This window comes from Nestor notabilis, unplaced genomic scaffold (genome assembly GCF_000696875.1).
Source record: "Nestor notabilis isolate BGI_N333 unplaced genomic scaffold, ASM69687v1 scaffold364, whole genome shotgun sequence".
In the NCBI taxonomy this organism is placed as follows: domain Eukaryota; kingdom Metazoa; phylum Chordata; class Aves; order Psittaciformes; family Psittacidae; genus Nestor; species Nestor notabilis.
In genome coordinates, this window is record NW_009926630.1 from 60,370 (window position 1) to 72,088 (window position 11,719).

The 11,719-nt window shown below is 36.3% G+C and overlaps 1 protein-coding gene across 1 annotated transcript in view; it reads right to left on the reverse strand.

Annotated features, from left to right (window-relative positions):
- LOC104405021 (RNA polymerase II subunit A C-terminal domain phosphatase-like) overlaps positions 1 to 5,677 on the reverse strand; it is a gene marked incomplete at its 5' end in the record, with an annotated part of 35,248 nt that extends 29,571 nt beyond the window's left edge. Inside the window, one exon of the mRNA XM_010013609.1 lies at positions 5,490 to 5,677. Within this exon, the coding sequence (XP_010011911.1) occupies positions 5,490 to 5,677 (188 nt within the window). The remainder of the gene's footprint in view (positions 1 to 5,489) is intronic.
- Positions 5,678 to 11,719: the final 6,042 nt, after the last annotated feature.

Below are 11,719 nucleotides of genomic sequence, written 5' to 3' on the forward strand. Positions count from 1 at the left end.
CAACTTGAGACTTCCAAAGTGTAACGATCTATAAAATTAGAGCCACTGCATTATCTATCTATACTGAGCTTCCTTTGCTTGCTCCACCATAAGAACAGGAATTTCCAGGGGCTGTATCAAAAGAAGCATGACCAGCAGGTCAAAGGAGGTGATCCTGCCCCTCTACTCTGCTCTTGGGAGACCCCGCTTGGAGTATTGTGTCCAGTTCTGGTGTCCTCAACATAAAAAGGACATGGAGCTGTTGGAGCAAGTCCAGAGGAGGGCCACGAGGATGATATAAGGGAGCTGGAGCACTTCCCATGTGAAGACAGGCTGAGAAGGTTGGGGCTGTTCAGCCTGGAGATGAGAAGACTGCATGGAGACCTCACAGCAGCTTTCCAATACCTGAAGGAGACCTAGAAGGGTGCCGGAGAGGGACTCTTTAGCAGGGACTGTTTCGATAGGACAAGGGGTAATAGGTTAAAGAAGAAGTTCTTTACACTGAGAGTGGTGAGGCCCGGGAACACGTTGCCCAAACAAGTGGTAAATGCTCCCTCCCTGAGAGTATTCAAGGCCAGGCTGGACAGAGCCTTGGGCAACACGGTCTAGTGCAAAGTGTCCCTGCCCATGGCAGGGAAGTTGGAACTAGATGATCTTAAGGTCCTTCCCAACCCAAACCGTTCTATGATAAGTAAGCTATGTGGATGCAGCAAGTGATCCAGCAGGCAGGAAAAGATGACTTTAAACCATCAGTATTTCTAAGTGTAGGTCTTCAGCTTTTCTATATTGTAAAGACCAAAGCAACAGTATACTTGCATCATTTAGAGAGGAATTCTGGAAGACTACACAATGTAATAACACTAAGACTTGTGAAACAATGCAAAGAGTTGCTTGGATAAGAAAACAGAGGAGCAACATTCTTGGACAAAATGCTTGAATTTCTACAATTATTTTAGCAGCCATATTTGAGATATGCTGTTGGCTATTAAGGGGACTTTCAACAAGACTTTGACCATATACCAGTATCCTGGTTTCAGTTGGAATGGTTAATTTTCTTCCTAGTAGCTGGGTGCAGTGCTGTGTCCTGGCTTTAGTCTGAGAACAATGCTGGTAACACACTCATGTTTTAGTTGTTGCTCAGTAATGTTTACTCTGACCAAGGACTTTCTCAGTCTCATGCTCTGCCAGGGAGGAGGGGAAGCCAGGAGGAAGCAGAGACAGGACACCTGGCCCAAACTAGCCAAAGGGGTATTCCATACCACAGCACGTCATGCACAGTATATAAACTGGGGGGAGTCACCTGGAAGGCCCAGATCGCTGCTCGGGTCGGGCTGGGTATTGGTCAGTAGGTGGTGAGCAATTGTACTGTGCATCACTGTTAGGTCCTCTCTACCCACTCCCCCCCCCTTCATTATTATAATATTATTTTATTATTAATATGTTCTCATCTCAACCCATGGGTTTTACCATTTTTTCTGATTCTCCTCCCCATCCCACTGTGTGTGTTTGGGGAGGGGGACTACTCAGGGCAGGGAGGGTGGAGCAAGTGGCTGCATGGTGCTTAGTTGTCAGCTGGGGTTAAACCATGACAGACAGTTAGTTCCTGAATATGTTTTGAACAGATAGTCACTGAAATTGTTTTCAAAAAAATTCCAGATCACTATGAATAACAAATGCAAGGCTGACAGCCTAGGAAGCACTGAGCTGTAAAAACTTAGGTCCCAAGATTCTCAAATCAGTTTCTCAAGACTGGGAACTGGAAGAAAGCTATAGTGACAGTGAATATACCTTTTCAATGAGGATAAAAGGTGTCAGCAACAAAATTTTGCACAGGAGTTTGCAGCAGTCTTTTCTGGCACCAAGAAAGCAAGCAAAACTGTAATTTCTGTCTTCTAGCAGAGTGGCTGTTGAAAGGAAGTGCTTATATATTTGAAAGAGAAAACACTTAAAAGAATTGAAATATCACTGTTACTTTTAAAAGTCTAGTAAATGGGTACAGAAAAGACAATGGAGATGTTTCTGAGATTTTGAGCTCAGCCTTCCTTGATATGAACTAGCAAGCCCTTTATATACACTGCTGAAGTTTTACCTTACATCGTGAAGCATGTAACACAGCTGTACATTAAACCACTGTTCTCATTTTTAATACAAAACAGAGTAGTCAGATAGACAAAACCTGTTTTAGAAGAACTCAAAGGACAGCTTTACTATGCAGACTCTTTCTGAGCAGACAGCCAAAAATGAGCAGAATAATGTGTTTTAGTTCAAACAGAGTTCAAAGATCTATTTGTGTAGGGTTTCAAACACCGAAGGCTCCCTGAAAGACTTCGGATCAACACTAGTCTGTAGCAAAGTAACTTACAGTGCTTCTTTCTTGAATTTAGTAAGAAATATGTATCAGAAACTCACAATGGGAATGTACAAAAGTAGAAGGTATTTCAGATGTTCTGAAATTAAGCTGAACTCCAAGCATAAAGTTATCTTCTGTAATTTACCCATTTGTTCTTAAAACTACGATTTCTCCATCAGTCAAAAATATAATCTTCTCAGGACTGACACAGAAATTATCAGTAAGAAATTTTGCCAAAGAAAACACTTCATGGAGCTATACTTTTACAAAGGAAGTTTAAATCCTGCAAGCAAAATTTTTTGCTAACAGATATTACTTCTAGTTATTAGATTTTTTCTCACTAGTAATTCAGAGGAGAATACTTCCTTCTTAAACTGAAAGACATATTTTAATACAAGTATTGAAATTTCTGTTCCAAAGTAAAAAAATTCTCAGCAGAGCAACCATTAGCCCTTACATCAGATTTACACAAGTCGAAATTACCAATACTGGAACTAAACACTAAAAGCACCAGCCTTGGCAATGTGAATTGAGAGCATTCAGAAAGAAGCTTATCTAAAAAAACCCAGAGTGCACTGGGAACCTGAACACGACCTATGAAAATCAAATGAAAAATCCATACAGGTCTTCAGTGAATACACAATCAAACCTGTCTGATGTATGCAAAGTCTAAATAACTGCTTAACAATACATACAGACAGAAGTGTCGTTCATGAGCATATTTCAAATAACCACCATTCTTTTTAGCTGTAACCTTTCAGGACTAAAATAATCCACTCGAAGACTTCATTGGGCCACTGCACCAACCTGTTTCAAGTTTGCCACCTTTTTTCCTGGCATTGCTTACCAGAAACATGGTCTCTGCAGAGCCAGAACAACAGAGTCCTGGATCATATTTGGACAGCCTTTCTCTTGTTCATATTTTGTTTTCTGGAAACTTTAATAACTAAAATATGGACATAAGGGTGACCATAACAACTTACAAAATAATAATTTAAATAGCTGGTCCAGGGTGGATTTACGTAATTAATAATTGGGGCTGGTCTTTAGAATACAGAGCCTCTATTTTCTTAGTGTGGCAAGAGGTGATGGTATTCATGTTAATTTGTGAGTTCAGGTTATATGACAGAGCAGAAATAACTGAAAATTATTAAATACCATTTCATCCTTATTATGCTCCTAGCACCCCAAGAATCCAATTTTCAGAACAGATACTTCAAGTCTTGTTGGGATGTATATGCTTGTATAGCACTTAACTTTTAGAAACGTGGCCCCCAGGAACTGCAGTTAGTATTTGTGTTGGAGTGGACTAAGCTTCTGGAGATTTTAACCCTTCTGTTTAATGACTGCTTTTACATTGACCTTCTGGTACAGTATCTCTTTAGCACATACAACACTGACTGACTGTGAAAACATAAATTTAAAAGTTCAAACTTAAAATGGAATTAAGATGACAGGCAAAGGCTCCTTTCTACCAAGCAGAATTTCCTGCCTAGCAGACACCAGGTCAGCACCTTAACCAGCACTCTGAGCGTTTTTCAGCACTCCATTCAGGTTCCACCCTGGATGCAATTTAACAGACCTGACAAGCGAAACTCCTACGAGCCAGAAAGGTCAAAAGTTGAAAAGCTACTTAAGCAGCTGCTCAAAGACTTCATCGTAGCAATAACACTCCTACCTCTACATGGCTTCTGAGTCCACAGGTACTCCCAAACTTACTTAAGAATTTTCCTATATAGAGCAAAAATTAATTACAAATGTACATGCTCTTTGTAAACCATACAGAGGAATTGTATGGAGCAATAGCCCTAAGCAACATTCGTTACAATTATTCTTTTTGACTTTTCTTTTTCAGAATTTGGTGCGTTTTCTACACACACACAAAAATATCACAGTATTAGAATGAATTACCAGTGATATGCCACCACTATGCCCTGCTGCTTCAAATGGTATTCTAAAAATATTCATCACTGGTTTGCCTTTCCTCTTCCAAAATTCATTTAGGAGGGAATTTTTCTAGCTATCTGAGACAGATTAAAGTCTCATACCTTCTAGACTGGCGTTTTTCTGACAATGCTCAATGATTAGAAATACCCATAATAAACTACAAGGCCTGTGCAAACTTCCCATGTAGCTCTTTCTCCAGTAAACTCCTGCCACACAGCAACATTACTACCCCAATCAAAATCTCCTTGTGAATATTTATGTATCACATTCTGTGGTGGTTTTTGCAATTTCTCTCATGCATTCTTTGTGCACTAAAACAAAGCTCATGAAAGTTAAAATAATGTAAACATAAATTAAGTCACTTAAGTCCTACTACTTATATTATTCTCCATTAAAGGAAAAAATATTAGAGCTTACATTCTTATGACTGAAAATGGAATCCAGTTATGAGAGCAGAAAGAAACTACAATTCACATTTGAGTCATGTTTGCACTTTTAGCACTTTGTGGTACAGGATGATAATACCACGGCAGTTCTAAATTAAAAGTGCTATAATCTTCATTTTATGTTGTTCTCTAAACATCGTTAGGTTTAAAAAACATTAAGGGGCTGCAGACTGAGAACCATTTCTCAACATTTAAAGTAAGTACTTATTTTATCAAGTTCTAGTTTAGTAGCAAATGACTTGATAGTCATCATTCAACAGTCAATGCTGGGACACTAAAATAATTTCTGCAGAAGAGACCAGCAAGTTTAAATTTCTAAGCAGACAACCATCTCAACAACCTGATTTTGATGAATATCACATACAAAAGTATCTCAAAAACGCAGGATGAAAAAAACCATAACTTTCCAAACCATGCTTTGTTTTACCTGAAGTAACACTGCAGAAGACATTGTCCTCTACCTGACTCAGGATCAGTGCTTCTTTAAAATAAGCACAGATCAATGATCTACCGTTCTTTCCAAACAGGCAATATCCTGGTTGACAACACACCCTTACTATGACCATTTCTTTAAATCAATCCCAAAATATTGCAGAGGTAAATAAGCATGACAACTTCACAGTTACAAACCACCCCAAAATAAAGGAGTTGCCAACATACAGAGGTTAACAAGGACATAAATATTTCATTGTCAAACACCCTCTAAATAGTGCACAGACACAATGAAACATCATTAACACTTCTTTTTCTATTTGAAAAACTCATACCTGGGTACACTGCATGTTAAGCTTCTTTCACTTGATGATGATGATGATGACGATGATGATCCAGGTCTCTGATCCGTTTTCATTCCTGGAGTCTCTGTTGCACTCATCTGAGGTTTTTCACCTTTCTTTTCTGGCTTTTTTTTTTCACTATCACTTTCATCACTGCCTTCTCCTAAGATGTCATCCACCTGCCAATAAGAAGAGAGTCAGTGTATCCTCTAAGACTATTCTATATCAATCTTTCACAATTATAGGAATGCTCTTTAATTATTAATAAGCAGCTTTAACTTTTCTTAACTTTCCTTGAAAATTCAAATTAAACCCAGTGTCTTCAATGCAGTTTCTGTGATATCTCTAACAACATTCTAGTCAAATTAAATATATTTAGTCTATGTTTAGCTTAAAATATATATAGATACTCTCACATATGTGATAGAGTCACATTTGAAGGTGTTTGCACTTTATAACAGGAACAGCCGTAAACAAAAAATTGTATACGATAAAAATGCTGTTTTATTAAATTAAAGGAATAGATTGTTTATGGTATTGTAACACATAACATATACTATACATATTTTATACTACTATAACATATAGATTCAGTTGGGCAAGGCATATTAAAATCTCTTGCTAGTAAGTATTCTTATATTTAAAGTTATATCTATCAAGAAATACCTGTAAAGAAATGTATTCCTAAATAATACACTATGAATAAAATGGAATATACAGAACCCTGTTCTCACCAGATTGTCTGCTTATGCTAACTTTAATAAAGGCAAATCTATCAAAACATTTACACATTTAATTAAATAATTGTTCGACCTTTGCTCCTGAAATTCAGCATGGGATTTGATACTCCTCTAAGAACATGTTAATTTGCTCTGACAGGTCTGGAACCATCATTAAAAGCAAATCATACTCATGAACTACCCTGCTGAGCTTCAAAAGCTTATATTCTCTTTGAGTCAGCATTCAACCTTCAGAAAAAGATGAAAACATGAGAAAAAGATGAAAACATGAGAACACACAAGTGAAGATCCAACAGTCTCTCTGTTTTTGTGAATGGCAGAGGACATAAGAAGCTGTATGTATTTCTCTCCTGATATTTAAGATCCTTTTTTTTTTTTCCTAAAGAAGCTTATTTCAGCATAAGTTAAAATACGCTTTCCAAATACTCTGTTTTCACTAATGCCATACCTGCTTTATCAAGAAGCTCTGTATACAAACATGGATCAAAAGATTTTATACTGCTTATCCACCAATTTATTTACATGGACGATCCCAAAAGCTAGAAGAAAGCTGTAAGAAAATCATTGATATCTGATCCTTCATAAATGCACCTCTAATTTCTTTGTGTACGTTGATACACATTGAAGGAAAGTCAAAGCTGCCTTCTGTTCATCAACTAAATGCATCTACAGAAAAGATCCATACCTCGCTAGTACTCTACTGGAAATATGGTAAATGAAATAACCTTTTTTCAGAAAAAGGGAACTCAAGAGAGGGTTTGCAAGCAAGGAGGGAGAGGAAATAGAAAATACAGAAGTTTGGTAACAGATAAAGACCTAGTCCATTTCTTTTTCTCATGTCCTACCCAAGAGAGAAAACGTGTATGACCCAAGAAGATGCTCCATAGGGCAATTTCACCAAGCACATTGATGACTCCTATCACACTCCTGTTGACTTCAGAAGGATGGAGTAATCTGGCATTTGTCTTCAGTCCTCTGCTAAACAGATGCATTTGGTGTTTTTATTACCTTTTTAGAAGTCTCACTCAGCTATTCCTATTTGAGGGTAGTAGCAAATAATTTTTCTTCCTTATCTTGTGCTACTTTGCACTGAGGATTCTGCCAATCTTTGTTTTTTGTGAAAGAGAAATGATGCAGAAGGAATAATAATGGAAAAAGATAAAAGGTAAGTAGTACTTCAAAACATCCTAAAATTATAATTTTGAGGAGACTTTCCAGCATAAGGGAAGGCAAGGACATTTTGTTACAAAGTAGACTTGTGAAAAACAATTTCTTTAAATATGTAGTTGTTTCAGAGTTCCACAACTCAAGCTTAAAACCAGATTTAAAAATCCAGTTTTATCCTTGCGTGGAACAACTTCTGTAAAAAAAGTGATAAACAACTTGCAAGCTTCTTAGAGCTACAGTTTAAATAGTTCCATTGGTCTTTGCCTTGGTACATTTTTACTACCTGAAATACTGCTAATATTCAGCTCTTTCACTGTGAAAGCTGTAAAGAAGCCATAACAAAAAAGGAAGCATACACCAGCTTAGTTCATCTAAACACAGATGATAGTTTCAAGTAGAAACTGCAGGAACTGCTGTCAACTCAAATCATGTGAGTTCCATGACCAGAAGTTGTCATATGGAACACTAAGCCTGTATAGCTTTATTAGAACATACTCACTGTAACCAACGGCCAACAACTGACAGTCAAATGGAAGCACAGATCTACAGCTCTAACAACTCCCTTCCAGTAAGTCTTACATTTAAATTACATTGCTTCATTCCAAAAGCAACACTTTTCCAGACAGTCATATGTTTACAACTATGATTTCACTACAAAATATGTTAGGGTTTTTAAAGGACAAAGTTAGGTTGATAGGCATTCAGTATTACAGATGTCTTATAAACTGAACTTTTAGTCTTTTAAAATCTCCTTTGTGTGAACAGCTTTGACAGACTAGCAGCCTAGTTACTGCCATGTCTTTTTCTTTAATTTTGCACAAACATGACATTACTCATTTGAAGTCTGGAATGCCATTTAATATTCGAATTACTAAATCAGTTGTACACATACATGCCCCAATTCTGTGGAAAGGTATTTAAAATGTATGTACAAGTCATACAAATACGCAGCAGATTTTAAAAACCATTGCATATAAAAACAATTAATGTGGGATGGTCCTTAAAAATCACTTTTACTAAAAAGGCATCAAAATACAGATTTTTACCCAACTGTTGACTAAAACAATTGCAAATGGTGCTGAAAAATATAAAGATTACCTATTTTCATCTTCCAGGTTTCTCAGAAGAAATGGAAAACCAAACAATGTTTTTAATGTGGCATTGAGATTTAAGCCCTTCTCATGAACAAATTAATAGGTAAAAAAAGTGCATTAATATTTAAGCAGCAACTATCTATCTAGACACATCACTAAATTTAAATAAATAAAAAAGCTAAAAGAACAGAGGAAATTTTCAATCTGATTCAGACCAAGACAGATACTGATATACGAACTACAGCTTCTGCTTATAACATCAGATTTTATATGATTAATACAAATGGAACACATAGCATTTGAGAAGAAAATGCCAGCTAATACAAAATCTGAGTGATAAGATACAGTGAGGGGATGTTTACTGCTTGAACACCATCATCGCAGCTATCTTTAAAAGACTTTTATAACACAGCAAGAATGACTAACATTGAAAAAGAAGAATGATTCATCCTCTGTAGATGCCAAGTTGTTCCATTTAGGAAAAGAATGAAAAATCTGATGATTCTTTTAAACACCTGATTATAAAAGCCAGAAAACATCCTCAGCTGACAAAGCTATTTTATTTCTTATTTAGGAGCACAGCATACGCTCATGCAGACAAAGCCCAAAGAGAAATGAGATTTTCAGTCTCATGTTCCCTGATTATGAGCTGTAAAGTACCTAAAGCTCTAAAACCTTCTGTAGTATTAACAAATCAAGTCAGCTAGAAAATATTCTTACTCCAGAAGTTGAGTTTACACATTCAAAATGAATGAAGACTCTGAAGAAAACACCAGTAAATGAACTATCATGAGTAACCTAAAGTTGTTAGAGAGATAATTTATGGGAAATGTTTTGTGGCAGCATTATGGATGTGACAGAGACCTACCACAGTGCTTTACATTTTTTTGGAAGAAGCAATTACATATACAGTAATGTAAACTACACACACATATATATATAAAGGCTGTAAATAAGTTTAAATTCTTGTTTTTAAACTAGCAAGTATTTGAAAATTCAAGTTTGAACGGAACTGAAAAAGTAACTGCCTTAGACAGCAAAAGGACAACATATGTAACTACCGAAATGATCTCTTCTAGAAGCAGTAGAATGCTTTGAATCAATTCTTTACTGGAGTTACAGAGACTTTTACGAAAAGAATAGGTTTGATGGACAGCCGTTCATTTTCTGCTCCAGTTTTGCATGGAAGATACACACGTGTTCTCCCTGCTAGTCTTTCCCAAAAGACCAATTATACTTTTGCTCCAACTGATTACGTAAGTTGAGGGTAAAACAGGAAAAAAAAAACCAAGTAGCTTTTCAAGTTTGTTTCTACTGCTATAAAAATGACTGTTCATTGTTAGCAACTGAAACAGCTGAACTGACACTGACAGTAAGCACAGATAAAAACCAACTGCATTTCAGCATAAAGCTTGTATTTGAGATTGTGTTGAGTACATTGCACTTTAGGAAGATCCTGAAAATACTAATAATATAATCTAGCACCTGAATGTGCCAAAAGGTTTCAATAAATACCTTGTATTCCTCTGTGGCATGTAAGTTCAGAAAAATAACTCTAAAATTAAAATAAGATGTCCAAATACACCAGTAAGTGCCGGTATCTATATGAAACACAGTATTATCTATGCATACTTCTTACAAATACTTTAAAATGCTGCCATGTTTGGTGCCAGACACCATGATGCCCTCTTAGCAGTTATTAAACATAAAAGCTAGCACACCATCAACTCCATCCAATTAGTGAGTAAACTAATTGGATGCTCTGCAAATAAATACCAGACTAAAGACCAATAAATATTTCACCTATCAATTCAAATTTCACTAGCTTTATCTGCATTGTATTTATTTTAGTGTTCTTTCAATTAGCTGAATAAGCCTGACTCCCAGTGTTTCTGGTCAGGATGATATTCCTACACCGCAAACAATCAGTGTGGAATTCTTTCAATACTTACATCAAGCTGTATGTGTATAACTACTTGAAATGTAATAGGCTGCTCATACTGAAAAAATTAATTATGAAAGGCACACCACACCTTTTTTGAATATAAGTAAATACATCCCAAAATCCCAGTGTGCTCAAAACTGTTCCTAAGAATGAAAACAGTTCAGTGTTTAGGGCTGTTTTTGCTTGACATTTTCTCTTTTTACCAAAGCGTATTTTAGGACTGATCTCCTACACACTTGCATGACTTATATGAAGATTTATTACTTGGTATCAAAGAAGTTTTTTAGCTTTTTGCTAATGTTTTGGTCTTACAGGTTACTTCAAAACTATAGAATGTAAACTCATGAAGGTTGTAAATGTATTGCTTGTATTTTAAAAATTATCAAGTGCATAAAAAGGCAGAAAACATAAAAGACAGTGATTTTTAATTCTGTCTTCAATTACTTCTAAAGTATCTTAAGCCCCATCTGCATTAGAAAGCTGTGCCTGAAACATAGGCACCTTCCAAATGCTGCTAAGATCCTGATTGCTTTGCAGTGCATTAGTAATACTGCCAAAAGTTGCTCTGCCATGTAAGTCATTGTTTCTCCAGCAGAAACAGTGGACATGCTGTTTGTAGAATATGAAAAGTTTCCATAGAGGACAGAGAGCTTGCTTTTATAAGCTCCCATAATTGTCCATTTGATCCTATAATCTTTACCCCTGCCTCCACTTCCAACATTCCCTTCTGCTTTTCAGTAGATCAGCAGAGCTTTTTTTACATGAAATGTTAAGAGAAATCAGCAGACTATTTCAGGAACCTTAACACATTAGAAAAATGAGAAGCCAAAGAAAGAGTAGATGGGAAAAGCAACATTAAAAATTACAAATTAAAAAGTACTTCTGAGTCTGTGAAATTAGTAGTGAATGATAGTATTAGATTGAAAATCAAATCAGTGAGAACGGTGGCTCCATCTTCCTGGAGCTGTGTGCTGAACTTTCTAAACTTCTAATACAGATGCCTGAAAACAAAACTGTTCTGTCAGTAGAAAAGGAAATGGAAATATAATTATAAAAAGTTTACTAACTTCTTAGCAGGAATTAATGTGGTACTGACAACTGTAAAGAATGTGCAATTAGTAATCTTCCATTAACTCAGCTTATAAGAGGTCATGGAACAGCACTCTACTGCAGTGCTGCAGTCCTGGAAGATTTGATGCCAACTGAAAGGTAAATGCAATTTGGAAACAATGCTTCCAAACACTCAAACAAGCTACACACTCTCATGGTAATATG